This window comes from Pristis pectinata, chromosome 5 (assembly GCF_009764475.1).
Source record: "Pristis pectinata isolate sPriPec2 chromosome 5, sPriPec2.1.pri, whole genome shotgun sequence".
NCBI classification, from domain to species: domain Eukaryota; kingdom Metazoa; phylum Chordata; class Chondrichthyes; order Rhinopristiformes; family Pristidae; genus Pristis; species Pristis pectinata.
The window spans coordinates 11,817,785-11,838,617 of NC_067409.1; the positions used below are offsets into that span (position 1 = coordinate 11,817,785).

General features: G+C 41.9%; 1 protein-coding gene across 4 annotated transcripts in view; it reads right to left on the reverse strand.

Annotated features, from left to right (window-relative positions):
• LOC127571043 (5'-AMP-activated protein kinase subunit gamma-2-like) overlaps positions 1–20,833 on the reverse strand; it is a 388,107-nt gene that overhangs the window by 30,162 nt on the left and 337,112 nt on the right. For all 4 annotated transcript variants that reach the window (XM_052017046.1, XM_052017048.1, XM_052017047.1 and 1 more), the window contains one exon: positions 7,024–7,082. In XM_052017046.1, the coding sequence (XP_051873006.1) occupies positions 7,024–7,082 (59 nt within the window). The remainder of the gene's footprint in view (positions 1–7,023; positions 7,083–20,833) is intronic.

Below are 20,833 nucleotides of genomic sequence, written 5' to 3' on the forward strand. Positions count from 1 at the left end.
TTAAATTTTTTAATTAAATTAAATTTTAAATTTTATTTACAGCATGGTAACAGGCCCTTCCGGCCCAAAGAGTCCGCACCACCCATTTTAAAACCCCATATTAACCTACCCGTACGTCTTTAGAATGTGGGAGAAAACCGGAGCACCAGGAGGAAAACCACGCAGACACGGGAGAATGTACAAACTCCTTACAGACAGCGACGGGATTTCTTTAGTACCACCTTCTTAAGTATTACCTTCCAGCAAACAACTTTGATGCTGCTTTCATCTCAATAACTACCTCCTCTGTGAAAATCAAGACAAATTATTTCATGACTATTCTCTCACTCTCTACAAGTAGTATTCCACATCATGCACATTTGCACTATCCTGATTAAAGGTTTTTTCCCCCTTTTATCTATTGAACTAATTCCCTTATATTCCCAGATAACCTCTCTTTTAGGTACCTTTATTCTGTTTTATTTTAGGTTATTTTTGCTCTCAGCTCTGTAACTACGTGCAAAGCCCATTTCCTTTTCATGCTTGAGTTGGAAAAGATCTGTGTTTCTGTGATATAAAGTCATTTAAACCTTTCTCACTGCTGGTCTGTATCACTGATCATCAATCCTTTGAGTTTAACCCGAACATGACCCTAATTATTAGCAACATTCTGCTTGCCCAAGGGTTTCCTTTTTGCCATTGTCACACTGAACAAAATTATGCCAGAGTTACTATTACTCACTTTTTGACTGCTTACTTGTTATACTTCAAGTTTCTGAACTAGGTCAATCAGCAATAACATAGACCGAGAAAATAATCCTGGACATAACATGCAAAAACAGTCTTTCTGCTTAGTCACTGAGCAGTGTTCCTAACTAATATCCATGGTTTTCCCTTTACATAATCACTTTTGACTAATTAGAACATTGGGGGCAATTTTTCTCACATCTTCTGCTTCAACTGCTATAAATTCAGCAGAAACTTTTTAAGTGCATAAACAGGGTTTCTGCCAAAGCTACAGTGACTGTTTGGGAAAGCTTCAAGAAAACCGTTTCTCATTGATCACATTGTTGATACACATCTCCCTAATTTGCTTCAAATTAGTCTCTCATTAGTGTTTCTATCTCCCACGGTTCTATAACATACTCCCAGTATCATTACTGACTCCTTAATTTGCTTAGTTCTGGATTACTGTGGATTAGTTATAATCATAGAATTGTTATGGCACAGAAAAAGGCCTTTTGGCACCAAGACTATGCCGACTCTGTGTTAGACAATCTATTCGGTCTGAGTCAATTTATGTCATAAAGGCTTCAGGATAATGATATTACCTAATTCGGAGAGGTAAGATAATGCATGTGGGGAGAACAAAAAGGTGTTGTGAATGATGCATGGTTGGATGCAAGTGGTGCAGAATAACAGAAGGATGTCCACATACCCCTGACGGTTGTGGCACAGGTAAATATAGTGGTTAAGGTGGCAAGTGAGATACATACCAATTCTGACAAAGGGTCTTCAACTTTAAAGGTTAACTATTTCCCTTTCCATAGATGCTGCCTGACCTATTGAACGCTTCCATCCTTTTCGGTTTTTGGTGGACACTTGCATTTATTGGCTGAGACGTGGAATACAGGAGTGCGAGGGTGGGGAGAGGGTTGGTCTATTGAACCTCTGGCCAAGGCTACTGTGATGTATACAGATCTCGTGACCCTCCTACCAGAAGGGTGTGAAGCTCTAAGTAAAAAGCAGAACCAAATTACAAGGACATTTCCAGAGCTAGAGAATTATAGTTAGGAGACCAACTAGGATTGGCTTGTTTCCTTTGGAACAAAGGGAGCCAAAGGCTGATTGAACTGAATTTATGAGAGGCCCAGACAGGTTGAAGAGGAAGGATCAAATTTCCTTGACAGTGGTCAGATCTCAACGAGTAATTGAGATTTGTAGACATAAGAGAGTGCAGATGCTAGAATATGGAGCAACACACTAAGAACTGGAGGAACTCTGGGTTAGGCAGCATCGATGGAGGGAAATGGAAATCAACGTTTTGGTACGACATCCTTCATCTGGACTGGAGATTTACAAATAGAGATTTGGAACTCACTGCTTGAAAATATGCTCGAGGCAGAAGCTCTCGTCACATTTATAACAATACCTGGATAAACACTTGAAGATGTAACCTACAAGCCTACAGAGAGAAAATTGGGAAATGAAATTAATCTAATTATTGGCATGGACACAATGGACTTCCTACATCACAAATTTCTGTGACTCCATGATTAGTATTATTATTCCTCTTTCTCTATTACTGTCCTAGTTCCCTTGTTCACTTCACACTCAGAAATACCGCATTACCAGCCCTAATCCAATTCCAGCTCTGGCTTGGTTTCTGCAGATATATCACGATTTTCGACTGAAAATTCAATGACTCTGGTTCCCAAATTTTGTTTGTTCCAGTGTATTGATACAGATATATTTTAGTTCACATTCTCATATACAAATTTTCTTCTGATTTGCCTTCCTCGAACAACATTTCGAAATTAGCTGATCTTTAAAAAATTATTTTAATCCTACTTAATTGCTGGGTACCTACAGTTCGCATTCTATCCAGGCTGCCTACTCTTAGTTGTTATTTACCAGTGCTTCTTCTACATCAACTCATTCTCATGGCCTAAGCCCTGATAATAAGGTTTCCTTCAGGAAGAAATATTCCCAAGGCTGGGAAATGATGAAGATTTTCAGCTGATGAGAACAATAATAAAAGCAAAAAAAAAAAATCCCCAAACGCAGTGTTGTGTACAGACGATGTAGGTCATGACAAGACCCTGGAGAATGTGTTCTGAGGAAGGATCCCCAACCCGAAACATCAACTGGTTTCTCTTTCCAAATCTGTTGCTTGACTGACCGAGCTCTTTCAGCATTTCTGTTTCGGATTCTAGCCTCTGCAGCTTAGTTAGTTTCCCTGGAGAATGTGGACCATTTCCCATATCCCTGGAAAGGCAGACATCAATGGTGAAATTCAGCATCTCCTTTACAACTCCAACAAAGCCTTTGGCCAAGCAAGGAAAAAGGGTGCTTGAAGATCAAGGCCTCAAACTTGTCACAAAACTTGTGGTCTTCCAGGCACCAGTGATTACTGCCCTCCTATATGTTTCTGAGACATAGGCCATGTACAGTCGGCACTTCAAGACACTGTAAAACTACCAACACCATCTCCATAAATTCCTGACAACTCCAAATCCACTGAAAATGTAAGTGAACCCACTTAAGCGTCCTCTCCCAGGCAAACATCCCAGTATTATGACCTTAAATATGCTCAGTCACCTCTGTGCGCTCCAAATGGCAGATTCTCAGTGCTGTTACAAATGCTGTTCCTCCAATGAACCAGCAATGCCCAGGGGACGTTGCATCTGTTTGCTCCAATGGGTAGGCCACATTGTTCATATGCCTTACACCAGACTCCCGAAACAGACATTCTGTTCCGAGCTGTTGTCACAGAAAGAGATTACCAGGTGGACAGAGGAAAAGATTCACAGATGTGCTCAAAGCATCCTTGAGAGAGGTGCAATGTCCCCATTGATTCCTGGGAATGCTTGGTTCACTGGAGGTTCAGCAATTGTGACAGCACTGAGAATCTCCTATTGGGAGCACACAGAAGTGCCACATACACAGTAAAAGGAGTGCAGCACCTCACAAACTCTCCATCCCTCTCAGGCACTACCTGCCCCACACGTGGAAGGATCTGCAATTGGCATCATCTGTCATCTCATAACCCACAGAATGAAAGTGGAAACAAGTGATCTTTGATCCCTACAGACCATCTAAGAAAGTGAGAGATAGAGCACAAGAGTACAGCCATCTGACTTTTTGTTTTAAAGGGGCATTATCACCAGTGATTAATTCATTTACTTTTAAAATATTCCTTAGAACATAGAACAGTACAGCACAGTATGGACCCTGCCCACAATGATTTGCCGACCTATATAAACCTTATTCCCATTCAATCTATCCCCCTCTCTACTTCACCTCCCATAACCCTCTATTTTTCTTTTATCCATGTGCCTATCTAATAGTCTCAAATGATCCTATCGTATCGGCCTCTACCACCCCCCCACCAGCAGCCCCCCCCCCCCCCCACAAGCAGTGCATTTCAGGCACCCCACCACTCTGTGTAAAAAGCCTACCTCTGCCATCTCCCCTGAACTTTCCTCCGCACACCTTAACTGGGTGACCTCCAGTATTGGCCATTGCCACCCTGGGGAAAAGACACTGGCTGTCCACTCTGTCTATGCCTCTCAATCTTATATACCTCTCATCCTCTGTCACTCCAAGGAGGAAAGCCCTAACTCACTCAACCTCTCCTCATAAGACACACTCTCCAACCCAGGCAGCATCCTTGTAAATCTCCACTGCACCCTCTCCAAAGCTTCCACATCCTTCCTATAATGTGGTGACCAGAACTGAACACAATATTCCAAGGGTGGTCTAACCAGAGTCTTATAGAGCTGCAACATTACCTCTCAGCTCTTGAACGCAATCCCCTAATGATGAAGACCAGCACACCATACGCCTTCTTAACCAACCCTATCCACTTGTGCTGCAACTTTGAGGGATCTATGAACTTGGACCCCAAGATCTTTGTTCCTCCACACTGCTAAGAATCCTGCCATTAACCATGTATTCTGCCTTCAAGTTTGTTCTTCCAAAGTGTATCACTTCACACTTCTCCAGATCGAATTCAATTCTACCACTTCTCTGCCCAGCTCTGCATCCGGTCTAAATCCTGTTGCAACCTACGACAACCTTCTTCACTATCTACACCACCACCAACCTTCATGCCATCTGCAAATTTACCAACCCATCCTTCCACTTATTCATCCAAATCATTGATAAAAATCACAAGAGCAGGGGTCCCAGAACAGATCCCTGCGGAACACCACTATTCACCGACCTCCAGGTCGAATAATCCCCTTCTACAACTACCCTCTGCCTTCTTGGGCGGCCAATTTTCATTGATCCCATACCTCATGACTTTCTGAATAAGCCTACCATGGGGAACCTTGTTAAATGCCTTGCCATAATCTATATACACCACATCCACCGCACTACCTTCATCAATTTGTCTTCCTCAAGAAGCTCCATTAGGCTCATGAGGTACAACCTGCCCTTCACAAAGCCATGTTGACTAGCCCTAATAATACTATTCTTCTAAGAATCCTCTCTAATAGTTTGCCCGCCACTGATACAAGACTCACTGGTCTATAATTCACGGGATTATCCCTTTTACCTTTCTGGAACAATGTTTGCCACCTCCAATACCACTCCTGTGGCCAGGGAGGAGTCAAAGATCATTGTTAATGCTCCAGCAATCTCTTCCCTCGCTTCCCACAGTAACCTGGGGTATATCCTATCCAACTCTGGGGACTTATGCTTTTTAGTAGCTCCAACACATTTACACTAACCTCACATTTGTTTAAGTCCCTCTCTCTGGTGAACACTGAAGCAAAATATTCACTTAGGACCTCCCCTACCTCCTTTGCTTCTAGACACATTTTCCCCCCTTATCCCTGAGTGGTCCTACCCTCACACCCTAGTCATCCTCTTGTTCCTCACATACATGTAGAACGCCTTAGGGTTTTCCTTAACCCTATTTGCCAAGGCCTTTTCATGTCCCCTTCTAGCTCTCCTAGGTCCCTTTTTAAGCTCTTTCCTGGCTACCTTATAACTCTCAAGAGCCCTATCTGATTTCTGCTTCCTAAACCTTAAGTATGCTTCCTTCTTCCTCTTGACAAAACCCTCTACCTCTCATTAACCACGGTTATTTCACCCTACCATCCTTTCCTTGTCTCAGCAGGACAAACCTACCTAGAACCCCATGCAAGTAGTCCCTAAGCAACCTCTACATTTCTGTGGTGCATTTACCAGAGAACATTTGTTCCAGTTTACACTCCAAGTTCTTGCCCAATACCATCATAATTTGCCCTCCCACAATTAAATATCTTCCCATAATGTCTGTTCCTATCTTTGTCCATGGCTATGCTAAAGGTCAGGGATTTGTGGTCACTATTCCCAAAATGCTTGCCCACCAAGAGGTCTTTCACCTGACCAGGTTCATTGCCTAATACCAGATCCAGCACAATCTCTCCTCAAGTCGGCTTGTCTACATGCTGTGTCAGAATCCTTCTTGTACACACCTAACAAATTCTGTCCATCTAAACCTTTTGCACTAAGGAGGTGCCAATCAATATTAGGGAAGCGGAAGTCACCCATGACAACAACCCTGTTATTTTTGCACCTTTCAAAAATCTGCATACTTATCTGCTCCTCAGTGTCCCAATGGCTAATTCTTCTAAATTCAAGGGAGCACAGTCCCAGTCTGCTGAATCTCTCTACATATAGTATATTCACAATTTAGCCCAGAACTCCATCCTGAGAATACATCTGGTGAATCTTCACCGCACACTTATCACATGTATATCTTTCTTCAGGTAGGGAGACCAGACCTGCACACTATATTCCAGATGCAGTCTCACCAGGGTGCTATATAACTGGAAAAATGCATCTCTACTCTTCTACTCAAATTGTCTTTCAATAAAAGCCAACATACTGTTTGCTAATTGCTTGGCATACCTACATTTTAACTTTCAGTCATCTGTGTTCAAGGACACCAAGGTCTATCTGAATACCATTACCTCCATAAACCAGACATTTCTGTCTGCTCTGTAAAGCACCTTGGGGCCTTACACTGTAACAAAAGCTTAATAATAAATACAAGCTGCAACTGTTGTTATGGAGGTTGAATTAATTAAGTGACTCCCAATGGTTCCTTCCTACCCCCCCCCCCCCCCCCCCCCCCCCCCCCCCCCCCCCCCCCCCCCCCGGGTGTTATTGAACGGTCAGTTCCAATGAGAAAATGGATGGAAATTTCCTTCAAACATCCCCAGAATCAAGGTACCTTGACATCCCCAGAGTCCATGAATTGTATTTTTCATGCAATTTATTGATTCTAGCTCCAAAAGTTTAATGGCGACAATTCAGAGTACTCACCATAGGTGACTTGTAGTATCTATGCAGTATGTTTATGAAGTCTGTTATGGTTAACATTCCTAGGAAAAAAAGGATGATTATTGAGATCGCAGTATATCACAGCACGACTGAAACCAGTCACCTGGGGTGGAAACTGTTTTCATTAAGATCCGGTAAGGATTAAACACAGCAAAGAGTGACTTGGCAGGCTGGAAAAACTCCATGTCCCTCAGCAGCCACATCACAATTAAACTGGTATTAAAGCCACCAACAACAAACCCCAACACTGGTTTAAAACAAAGTACGCAGGGTACAAGATAAAATAGCAACCATGTGTTTTTTTTTTCCAGACTGTGACTTGGCCAGGTGGACCATATCAGTCCTGCACACTTCCAAGTACAGAGCAGCCTCCCTTTAATTACTGTACCCAGGGATAATACATAATTCACAATTTTGCCTAGTCAGGACCTCCTGCAGTATCAGATTAATATTCATTCTAAGCCTCAGAGCTTTCAATTTCTCAAACCGCTTGACTGCACTGAATAAAAATAGAGTCTTAAACAGAATAACAGCCACTACTTGGCACCAGGGTCACTAAGGTTGTGGGAAGAAAGCTATGCTTTTTGTAAGCCGATCTACCACGTTATTCAGTTGATAATATACTGTTACTTTAGCACTTTTATCTTCAGGATCAAACTACATATTTTGCTGCCACTCGCTCCCCTTGCATTCATGCTACTCCAGCAGGCACCTCTCCAAATGTCATTGAGAGGTAATCAGGGCAGCAGAGGGCTGTGAGATAGCCACCCAGGCTCAATTCTGACCCGTGTTGGAGTATGCCTCTCTCTCTGTGACCACACTAGTTTCCCCACATGCTCCAATTTCCTCCCAAAAGTGTGCTGCTTGTAACATTAATTGGTTATTGTAAATTACCCCAAGAGTAGGTGGCTGGTGGAGAATTAGGGGGTGGTAATTGATGGGCATTTGATGACAAAAGTAGTAACTGAAGGAATGGGATGGCTCCTAGAGTTGGCATTCGATGGGTTGTGTAGCCTCCTTCTCTCAAATAATATGACATAGATATTCTAGGGATCACAATGGCACTGAGGGCAAAATCTACTCAAGTTATTTGCAGATAATGATTATACTAGGTCCTGAAGCCCGCAACTTGCTGCTGTGATTAATTTTGGACTGAAAGCTTGATTCCATTTAACTTCAATTATGGCGGCTACAGGAAGATCACCTCTAACAAACAGAGGAAACGAAGTCTTGCCCCAGTTGCAGCCAGCTGTGCAATAAAAAGTTCTCAACATGAATGAAGAGGAAGCGGGAAAATACACTAAAAATGCAGATAGGTCCAGAGTAGAACCAAAAGCTACAAACTGAGATTTGTGAGCAGGAAATTCTTTTCTGAGAATGATAAATATTTGTCTGAAGTGGAGGAGCCAAAGTAGATTGAACTCATCTCACCAGGTTGAACATATTCGGAAGAGCATGATGGCAGTCTGTCTAACCTCGTGGGTAAAGAAAACAGGATTGAATGTCGATCTGCTACCCTAATTTGTGTTGAATTCTTTAGAGCAAACATGGGAGAATTGAGGGAACGAATCAAAGGCGAAGAATATATTAGCAGGGTCAGCAAGCAGATTTAGAATCAAAGTCAAACAGCATAGCAGGGCCTTCGGCCCAGTACGTCCATGCAGGACCATCCAGACTATCCCCATTTACAAGCACTTGCTCCATGGTATTCTATGCTTGGGAATTCAAGTGCTCGAATGCATACTTGTTCAATGTTGTGAGAGTACCTGTCTCCATAAGCCACTCAGTGTGTTCCAGAAGTGACTGTTAAAAGCAAGCAGAGACTGAACAGGGAAACTTTATATACACATGTTGCAGTGATCTGGAATGTATTGCTAAAAAAGATGGTGAACATGGATTCAGTAAAGGAACTGGATAAACATGTGAAGAAAAAATATATGTGGCTATTGGAAAAGAGCAAGAGAGTGGTAATTAACTGAAAATTAACAACAACACAGAGGGCCAATCTGTACTGCATTGATGACTATTGGCTTGGTGGAAGGAGCCAGAGAGGGGTTGGTGGACAGTTGTTTTTCAGATTGAAGTCCTGTGACCAATGGTGCGCCGCAGGGATCAGTGCTAGGTCCACTGTTGTCTGTCATATATATTAAATGATTTGGATGAGAATGCAGGTGGCATGATAATAAGTTGAGGATGACACCCAAAATTGCTGGTGTGGTAGACAGTGAAGGTGGTTGTCTAAGGTTACAACAGGATCTAAATCAACTAGGAAATTGGGGCAAGGGAATGACAGATGGAATTTAACTCAGACAGTGTGAAGTGATGCATTTTGAAAAATTAAACAGGGCAGGGCAGGACTTGCACAGTAAAGGATAGGCCCCGGGGAGTGCTATAGAACAGAGAGGCCTGGAGGTATCCCAAAAGCGGTGACACAAGCAGACAGGGTGGTGAAGGGGGCATTTGGCACATTTTGCCTTCATCAGATGGGGCATTGAGACATCATGTTAGAGCTGTATAGGATACTCATGAGACCACACCTGGAATACTATGTGCAGTTTCTGGTCACCAAACTACAGGAAGGATGTGATTAAGCCAGAGAAGGCGCAGAAAGGATTCACAAGAACGTTGCCGGGACTGGAGGGCTTGAGTTATTGGGAGAAAACTGTTATCCTGGAGCGAAGGAGGCTAAGGGGTAACCTTATAGAGATTTATGAAATCATGAGGGGTCTAGATAAGGTGGATGGTCACAGCCTTTTTCCCAGGATAAGGGAGTCTAAAACTAGAAGGCACAGGTTTGAGAGGGGAAAGATTTGAAAGGGGACCTGAGAGGTGAGTTTTTCCACACAGAGGGTGGTGCATATATGGAACGAGCTGCCAGAAGTGGTAGAGGTGGGTTCAATTACAATGTTTAAAAGACATTTAGACAGGAGAGACATTTGTACAGGTTCATGAATGTTAAAGGTTTAGATGAATATGGGCCAAATGCAGGCAAATGGGACTAGCTCAGGTAGGCAACCTTGGTCGGCTTGGAAAGTTGGGCCCGAAAGGCCTGTTTCCATGCTGTAAAGCTCCATGACTCTGTAATTCACCTCCCCCACCCATTGCCCTCCCAAGTGCTCTAAAAGTGGGAAAGATTGTCAGAAACATGATGAGTTTTTTAAAAATTTTTATTTACAGCGTGGTAACAGGCCCTTCCAGCCCAATGAGTCCGCACCGCCCATTTAAACCCAAATTAACCTACCCGTATGTCTTTGAAATGTGGGAGGAAACCCACGCAGACACAGGAGAACGTACAAACTCCTTACAGACAGCGACGGGAATCGAACCCCGATCACTGCCGCTGTAATAGTGTCGTGCACTGGCGCTGTAATAGCGTTACGCTAACCACTACACTACCGTGCCTGCCCAATCTAGTGACTAATTGCTCAGAAATTGTGACTCTTCTGAAACTCTGTGTTTGACAAGGGCAATCTCAGAACAGAGGTGGAGTGGGGCTAGGGGGAACTGAAGGAAAAGTAGACATGGCTGTGGTCAATATAAAAGTGGATATAGATGATATTGCCAAGAGATAGCATATATAAGAGACAGGGTCATGGATTAATACCGAAGGGGACATGGTCTTCTGAGGTAATGGTGTAAAGTATGGGTCCAGAACTAGTGGTGGAAATGCACTGCCTTGAATTAGTAAGTGTGGAACCCAGAGAGGGGAGATCCTTAAAGCTCTTTAATTGAGGAGAGACTGGATATCTGTAACATCTATAAATCAGACCCTAATTCAAGGTTTGGCACTGAACAAAAGTATAAAAGCAAAATATCACAGCTGCTGTAAACCTGAAAAAGAAACTAAAGATCACCTGAAATACTCAGCAGTTAAGTTAGCATCTGGGAGGAGGAAAACAAAACTTACATTTCAGGTTGACGGTCATGTGTCAGAACATTAAAAGTTACTGAACCAGGTTCTGAGAGAAACATGCAATGACAGGAGGGTGGAGAAGAGAGAACAAAAGGGAATGTCTCTGATAGACTGAAATGGAGATAATGATAAAAATGAGAAAAATAATGGGGGAAAAAAAAACAGAATCACCAATAGTGCAAACAAAATATTTTGAATGCTGAGAATCTGAAATGAAAAGTTTTATTTTGACCTAATAAAGATCTATTTCTCTCTATATATGTATACTGTCTGACCTGCTGGTATCCCCAGTATTGTTTTTATTCAGTATCAAATATTTCAATAAACCTTCCATCATACACATTTATATAACTCCAAACATCCATCACAAAAGGTAATGGAATTGATTTTAGTTGATTTGCAATAGATGTTACAGTGACAGCAGCCACAATTAAGAGTTCCAACATTCATGGATCAGGCATTTTATCATTCAAAGGACCTCAAATAGCATGGACTGGCGTATTCCCGTAACCATCCACTAAAATGGCAGTTGCCTAGATATTGGCAAGAAACAAGGCATAAAAGGTTGCATTCTAATTTACCACCCACCCTGTTCTTGCCGTACATTAAAGCCAAATACCAGGTCCCTAAACAGTAAAAAAAAATCCAAGTCAAATTAATGACTCACTCGAACAACACTGAAGTCCTACACAAGCTGTCAGAATCAGCAAATAAATGGAAGAGATTATCTACAGTACCAAGCCCCTGCTGACCTTAAGATCACGTTCCATGCTGGAGTAGAATTTTATAACCATAAAACCATCCACTACATCGTCTAAATGGCTTTTCCTCTTTGTGGAGACCATAGGGCTAAATTATCCAGATATGGGAGAAATCACCGGCTTGTTCCTTCCCCCTCCTCCATCTCTCAGCCAAGAGATATTGAAACTATTTGAAAGCATTTATCCCATTACCGTCTACCGACTTAACAAGAGAGCTCACTGCTCTGCATAGCTTAACGCTTGTGCCACTGAGTCATAAGGCAGCTAACGCAAATTAGCAGTGCTATTGATGCAAGCTTATCAAAGATTAATGCAGTGGAATCTATGTTTCCTTTCCAAGAAATGTAGTAGCTAAAAAATTTCAGCATTCTGGCCATTTGGGAAAAAAATGAAACTCGAGAAGATTTCAGTCAAGGTCTAAAAAATAGCCAGACACAAAGCAGTGAAACCCTGAAACTCTCTAGCTTAGCAAACACAAGGAAAACCATACAAAGTTAAGCAGAAATCAGGGCAGAAGCAAATCCGGTGAATTAAGTTATCCAATTCCTACGGCCATACCTAGAAATTTTACTGTGATTAATTCTGCACCTACTGGTTCTTTATACTAAGGGTTATGACAGGGAAAATGATGTAGCTAGTAGGCTGCCGCCTCAAGGCTCCAGTGTTCCAGGTATAATCCTGGCCTCCAGTGCTCCCCATGTGGATTTTGCACTTTCTCCCCTGGACTTGCATGGGTTTCATCCAAGTGCTGTAGTTTCTTCCCACATCCCAAAGACATGTGGGTTGGTAGGTAATTCCCTACTGTAAACTTCCCCTCATGTTTAGGCAAGTGATAGGATCAGGGGGTGTTAATGGGAATGTGGAGAAAATGACATGAGATTGATCCAAATGAGTCCTTATGGCGGTATGGGCTTGTGGGCTGAAGGACCCCCATTGCTGTCTGAATCTAACAGACGTTGGGTTTTTAAAATTAAATTTCAGATTAAGCACGAGGGTGGACAATTCACAGTAAGGTAGATGATATTATCTAAGGACTCAATAGTCTAAATAGTCTTTCCTCAATCCTACTAATATTCAGTGTAAAAAAAAATCTCAAAACTACATTACTTGGAGATTTACACCTCATTACATTGCAGTTTACTTGGAACTACTTCTGCAAAGTACTTCTGCTCGTAAAGACTTTTCTCCCCCATTCATTGTTAGAATTATTGCTCCCCGCCAACCAAAGTTGTCAAGGCAACAATTACTTTCAAAACTGGAAATATGAGACAGGTAAGACAAAAAAGGAATAAATTGTAACTGAAATAGAGGGGGGGGGGGGGTGGAAGGGATTCAAATATAATGTACTAGGTTAGATGATGGATGGGATATTGCCATAAAGAGGGGAGTGTCTGGCAGAGATGCGAGGGTGGACCAGAGAACTGGGAGGAGAAGGGACAATGTGTCTGGTAGTAGAATCCCATTGGAAGTGGGCTTAATTATGGAGATGACCCATCCAGTGCTGGTGGGGTGGAAGTTGAGGACAAGGGGCACCCTATCCATGCTCTGTCTGGGATGATAGCTAAAAGTGCAGAAAATACAGGAGACACAAGTTAGAACCCTGCCAACTATGGTACAGGGGAAGCAACAATCAAGGAAAAAGGCATTTTAAAGGCACTGGTGTGAAAGGTCTTGTGATCAAAGCAGATACAATGGAGACAGAAACTGGGTGAACAGAAAGGACTCCTTATATGAAGCAGGGTGGGGTGAGGTGTAGTCACTTCAGCTGTGGACTTGCAATGGATATAGGTCACTAACCTAACTCCCGAAATGGAGATCAAGATATCAAGAAAAGGCAGGAATGTGTCAGCTACGAACCACTTGAAAGTGAGAGCAGGATTGGAATTGACAGCAAAGGTACTGAAATTTTTGAGATCTATACGTATGCATGAAGCAGCTTCAGTGTAACAGGGAAAAAAGATTTGAAGCGAGGAGGCCTGAAACAAGTGCTATTGCACATATCAAGGAAGAAGCAGACATGGCCTGGGTCCATGCAAAGCCCCACTGACATAGCTTTGACTTAGGGAAAGGGAATAAGAATGAAGTTGTTCAATGTATGAACAAGTTCAGCCAGGAGAAAAAGAGTGGTGGTGGAAGGGGATAGACTGAGCCTTGGTTCAAGGAAGCAGTCAAGAGCCCTCAGGTCATCCTGTTGAGATATCGAGGTGTAGATAGATTGGATGTCTACAGGTTGGGTCCAGGAAACCGGGAAATGTCAACATGGCAGAGAACACCTAGGAAGAAGTCAAGCTTGCATGTCTTGGTGAAGCAGCCAGCATAATCAAAGATCCCACCCACATACATCCTCTCTTCTCTCCTCTTCCATTGAGTAGAAGATACAGGAGCCTGAGGGTACGTACCACCAGACTTAAGGACAGCTTCTACCCCACTGTGATAAGACTATTGAACAGTTCCTTTATACGATAAGATGGACTATGACCTCACGATCTACCTTGTTGTGACCTTGCAACTTATTGCACCACACTTCCTCCGTAGCTGTGACACTTACTCTGTACTGTTATTGCTTTTACCTGTATTACCTCAATGCACTCTGTACTAACCCAATGTAACTGCACTGTGTAATGAATTGACCTGTACGATTGGTATGCAAGACAAGTTTTTCACTGTACCGTAGTGCAGGTGACAATAATAAACCAATACCAATAAGCTGTCAGGAGATGTAAAGGACAAACAGGTTAAGTCAATTGTCAAAAAGGTAACAGATGGAGCACGATCTGGGACATGCAAAAGTTGATTTTCTGTCCTTCTACCCCACTCCCCAAAAAAAAATGTTTATCTTGTACTTACAATGGCACAGAGAACAGCCATTTGGCCCACTGGCTCTCAGGTGAGCAATCCAATCAGACTCCTCCTCCTCTCCTATTCCTCCAAACCCCTGCAACTTATTGTTCCTCACACGTTTCTCCTCCACCAATTTACACTGGAGAATTTACAGTAGCCAGTTAAACTACCAGCACGTCTTTTGAATATGGGAGCAAACAGGAAAAATCCACAGGATAACAGAGAGAAAGTGCAAATGTCTCAGACAGCACCGAGGTCAGGATTAAACCAGGGTCCTGGGAGCTGTGAGGCAGCAGTATAAACTGCTGTGAGCTAAACAGTGAGAAGCTATTAAATGTCATTCAGCAGGATTTGGGTATACACAAAACAAAATGTTAACTTCCCGATATATCAAGCAATTAGGAATGCAAACAGTATACTCCTCTTTATTACAAGGGGGTGGAACACAAGAGTAACAAGTCATAGAACAGTTGTACAAAGCTTTGGTGAGACCACACTTGAAACACTGTGTGCAATTTGGACTTTGTACCCAAGGAAGTATATACTTGCCTTTGAGACAGTGCAATGAAGGTTCACCACATTAATTCCCAAGATGAGAAGACTGCCCTATGATAAGAATTTGAGTGGGAAGGAAAGTTTGGATGAATGAAAGGGAATATCATTGAAATATGGATTCTTGAAATTGCTTAACAGGGTACCTTTTCCCTTTGGCTAGATGATTAAGAACAGGGGGATAAGTCTTAGTATAAACACACATAATAAAAGGGGTTAGCTATCTGGGACAAAGTAAAAAGGAATGTCTTCACTCAAAGGGCTGTGAATCTTTGAAATTCTCCATCTGAAGGCTGTGCCTGTCTAGTCATTAATTGTATTCAAGACCAAGAATAACATTTTTTTTGGATAAAGAGAATCAAAGGATTCAAGAGACAAAGTGGAGTACTGATGTTAAGGATCAGCCATGAAATGGCATAGGAGACACGAGGAACCATTTCGCTTAAACGTACTTTTGTTTCTTAAGTCATCACGGCCCCTTGACAATGCAATCCAATTTGTTCCATTTCTTTGCTCTTTCCCTATAGTCCCAAATACCAAGTGTAGCATTCAATTTGTGGACACTGACCCTGATATTTACTAGTTAAGTGGGTTTAATTGACTATACCATGGATGCAAAAACTCTGCCCAATTTAATAGAGGAAATTCATTGTAACCTTTTTTATACTTTACACTAAAGGAGGCCATTTGGCCCATGCAACTTCCAAAGGGAGCAATTTCATTAGTTGCATTCCCATTCTTTTTTTGTCCCTTTACCCTTGCAACTCAATTATACATGCCCATCAACTCCTCTTTGACTCTTCTTACCATTAGCCTACACTAAATGGTAACTAACAGTAGCCAATTAACCTACCAGCATGCCTTTTGGATGTGGCAGGAAACCATAGCAGGCAAAGGAAACCACAGTGGTCATGGAAAGAAGGTACCAACTTCACAGACAGTACCCAAGGTCAGGTTGAACCAGAGTCCCTGGAACTGTAAAGCAGCAGCACTGTCATTTCACCGTACCACCCTGGTTAAGTCAGAATGTGAAAAAAATGACCTTCCATATGTCTAGGCCATCTGTTATCGGAAAAATAAACAGGGACTGATGGAGCTTTGTGGCAGTGGCACAATTCTTCAAATAACACAAGACAAAAAATAAGTACCACCAGTAACATCCTTCAACAGCAGGGCTCATTCACAAAGCAAGACCATAACAAGAAAATGATACTTCAACTCACTTTGTTCAAGGTCTTCTAATTTAGTTGCTTTTTTTCTTAGAAAAAAATAAGAGCAGGAAAAGGTCAAATAGCTTGTTAAACCTGCTCACACATTCAGTAAGATGATGGCTGAACTCCTCTATCAACACACTACTCTCTTGCTATACACAAGAGATTCTAAACGGATGTTTCTACCAATAACAGGATGGAAAGTTTTGAGAGTCATTGAGTTTACTCTATTGGTGCTATGCTTGATCCTTCAAGCAAACAAGGGCAGCAAGCAGTGTCAGCATATCACTATTAACTGATGTGAAGTGATTTTTCTGACAATCCCATACTTAGTTTCTCCTTAAAGTGTAAAATATTCCACATACCAAGCTATTGAAAGTAGTTCTCTAAACAGCTAATTTGTTAAGAGCTAAACCATCTGCGAAAGCTCATAAGCTTGACACTGTAGGGGAGTGGACCTCACACAGAATGAAGAGATTCACATGAAACATTTTTTTTTAAAAAATCAAATTTAATTTAATTCATAATATTGTAGAGGATGCCATTTGGCTGAACTCTTCCACTCCAAGCCGTGGCCACCCTTCCGTTTTGATCCCATCTTGCAGCACTTGGATTATAACCTTCTATGCTTAGCCAACTCAAGTGCTTGTCTGGACATTTCTTAAATGTTGTCAGTGACCCAGATTCAACCACTCTTAGTCAGTGCATTCCAGGTACTTAGCACTCGCTGGGTGAAGAAGGTCTCCCTCTTATCCCCTCTCTCTCTCTTCCCCCTTAATCTAAATCCTGTGTCCTCTAGTTTTATCTACCCCCAATATAGGGAAAAGGTTCCTGCAGTCTACCCCATCCACACCCCTCATAACTGTAAATACCTCAATCATGTCCAACCTCCTCTACTCCGGGAGAACAGACCTCGTCTCTCCAGTCTCTCCTCATAACTGAATTGAGGAGTTGATTTTGTTTGAGTTATCCAGAGATCCCCAATAATCTTCAATTCAAAGGTATTAATGGATTAATTAAGACTATAAAATTTAGCTGAGCGTTTACTTTCTTGCTCATTTCAAGTAAGAATCAAATACCACACTAGCCGGCAAATATATATGGTACAGAAAAATGCAATTAATGTTAGAATTTCATCTAATATTAAATCAAAGCTTATTCTAATTCAGTTAGTTTTAGATATACAAAATAAATTATGTTACTGAGAAGGCAAGTACTTTGAGCACAGAGACAGTTTTGCTGGCTGATGAAACTTCCTCCAACTTGCTAAAGCAGTACAAAGCAGAAACTAATTTGAAAAAGCTACTAGTATGTATGGGAGACAATTGTTTGAAGCACCCTCCTTTCCCTGCTTAGCAGCTAAACAAAGTTCTTCTGTTCTGCCCCAGTTTGTCTAAATTGGCTTGCATGGATGGATCATTGCAAACTACCAGCTGGAGTTTGCAACAAACCTGCAGTTACTCTGAGTTGATCTCTGTGCGCTGGGTTACGATTACCCAGAATTATTTCACAACAAAATTGTCAACAAGTTTGGCCAGTGACTCATAAATCCAATAGAGCAGCAAAGAGGGATTTCCGCTCTTAAGGGAATGGTTAGAAGGTGAAGATCAGTACCACACAACGTGGCTGAAGCAAAACATTTGGTTACTCTGAAAATTATAAAGGAGCAAAAACAAAAAGGGGGGGGGGGGGGAAAGGATACACTCAAATAATGGGGTAAGGTAGTGGGATAGAAAGGAACTTCCTGGACCACAATTACTAGCACAGATTAGTTGACAAAAATGTCTTTCTGCTTTAATTGTCCCATGTATATACAGCATGATTCAAAAGCTATTGGTTCAAGTATAAAGAAAATTGCTGCAATTTAAATCAAGTCAGAATTTAATACCAAAAGAAAAGTAATTGTCACAAAATTTGAATGAACTAGCTTATATGGTCTAGGCTTCTCAGTAGCATAATAGCTATTTCATGGCATTATTTGGAGAGGAAGTTCTGCAGCTTTTCTCAAAGAACAAATGAAGAAATAACCATTTAGTATTTTTTGGCAGAAATCTGTAACAAAGAAGATACAGGAAAGACTCAACAGATCAGGCAGCATCTGTGAAGAGTGGAACAGTTAACGTTTCAGTTCAATAAACTTTCAGCAAAACTGGGAAGAGTAAAAGAAATTTGAGTTGAAGTGAAATGGGAAAACAGAAGTGTGTTAGCATGTTATTCCTGTGATTCTCTTCAAAACGTGTCGAGACATCTTTTACATTTTGTTGAACATTCTGGCAAGGCCTTAGTTTTCTCATCTGAAATATATCAATTCTGGCAATCTAACCACGCCACAGTCCAGACTATCTGTTCAAATGCTGGAGTGACGTCTTAACCTTTGAGCTGAAGAATTGGTTAGCTTTCAACTCAGTTATGTTAGTAAAGTGCAAAATAATCAAAGAATATGGCAATTTTGGAATACAACTGAGTGAAGTACACGCTCCCAGCCTTATGATTATTTTAGCACATGTTAAAAACTAGGCAGGAAGGGAGCAAGTGACTTCTTTAGCAGAGGAGATACAGATTTAAAGGTGACTTGTAAAAGTCTTGGAGGGGATTTGAGGAAATATTTACTCATCCAAAGCCTAGTGGTAGTCTGGAATTTACTGCCAGACAATGGTGGCAGAGGCAGACACCCTCATTATGTTTTAAAAACCCAGATGTGTAGCTGAATAACTTATAGATCATGGATTGAGAAATGGAAAGGGAACACAATTTAAATTGCTCCCTTCTGGTCAGCACAGACACAATGGGCCAACAGGCGTCCTTATGTGCGGTGAATTTTTCTATGATTCTATATCTAGAGTGAAGATTCTGAACAGTGTACACCTGTTCCTAAGGAGGAAAGTTAACATTTAACACATTCATCTATGTACGGAAGAGTTACAGCTATATAAAACTCTGGTTAGGCCGCATCTGGAGTATTGCATTCAATTCTGGTTGCCCCCATTATAGGAAGGATGTGGAGGCTTTGGAGACGGTGCAGAAGAGGTTTACCAGGATGCTGCTCAGGTTAGAAGGCATGGGCTGTAAGGAGAAGTTGGACAAACTTGGGTTGTTTACTCTAGAGCGGCAGAGGACTGACAGTAGTTTATTATGAGAGGCACAGGTAGACTCTTTTTCCCAGGATCGAAATTAGAGGGCATGTATTTAAGGCGAGATGGGCAAGTTCAAAGGAGATGTGCGGGGTAAGTTTTTTTATTTATATACACAGAGAGTGGTGGGTCAGAAACAGAATCAGCTGCCTGGAATGCATTGCCAGGGGTGGTAGTGGAGGCAAGTACGATAGAGGTGTTTAAGGGACTCTTAGATAGGCACATGAATGTGCAGAGAATAGAGGAATATGGACATTGTGCAGGCAGAAGGGATTAGTTTAGTTAGGCGTTTAATTACTAGTTTAATTAGTTCGGCACAATATCGTGGGCTGTAGGGCCTGTTGCTGTGTTGTACGGTTTGATGTTCTAAGAGGTAACATTAGCACAGAGACTTGATTCATGTGGAATTGGGGTATATATTCACTGCTGTTTGTTGATCTTTTCCCCCATGATGGCCTAACCAGTGGATCGTAAAGCAGCTACTGAAAATCACTGATGGTAAGGAATTTTGTTATTATTAAGTATCTAGGAGGAGTACATCCACTCCCTCAACAATCAGCCTCTCCCACCAAGCTACAACAGGTTGCTGCCAGCATTTCACATGGTCTATCTCCATCAAATTTGTCATTAGAAATGGGTCACATTCAGTCCACAGCCCCAGTCAAGCTTCCTCTCTGCCTCTGACAGGAACTAAATGTTTGCCTCAAATCCCAAAACACAGGTCAATTCAGATTGGTTGGATCACATTCAGGCCCATACTCCTCCTCTTCTGGACTTTACCACCATTCTCATGGCATGGGTGAAAAATGCCAAGAAATGGGCAAAAACATAAATTCTGCATGGTTGATATTATGGGTGGTGTTACGGATTAGGTTGCTATTTGGTGAATGTCCCTTTACGAGATAGTACAGTAGTGTGCATGTGCGCGGCATCATTACGACAACAGAAGATAACGACATGTTAACGTTTTGGTTCAGTCAGAAAAGAGAGAGGAGGAGAGACACTGTCTGCTGGTCTCTATATCGATGGATGACAAACAATAACTGTGTCTGTCACTACAATCCATGTATGGATTTTTGGAATAATCCAGTGGAGTCCACTTTGTCGTTAATCTGTAGAAGGAAACAGGTATTTCTGTGGACGGCCATGTATTGAATGCTTTCAGGGTAGCAGATACTTCGGAACAAAGCAGTGGATATCACCAGTGACTGAGGTGTTTGTATGGGTTCCATTGTGGAACATTTGGATTTTGTAATTTCTCTCTATTCTCTTTCTACATTTTCTCTTCAGTCAACGGTGGGTTTTGCAAAAGCCTTTGCTCACGTTTCACCTTATGGCTTGCTGAACTGAACTTTGAGAACCATTCCTGGACTCGGAGTTTGG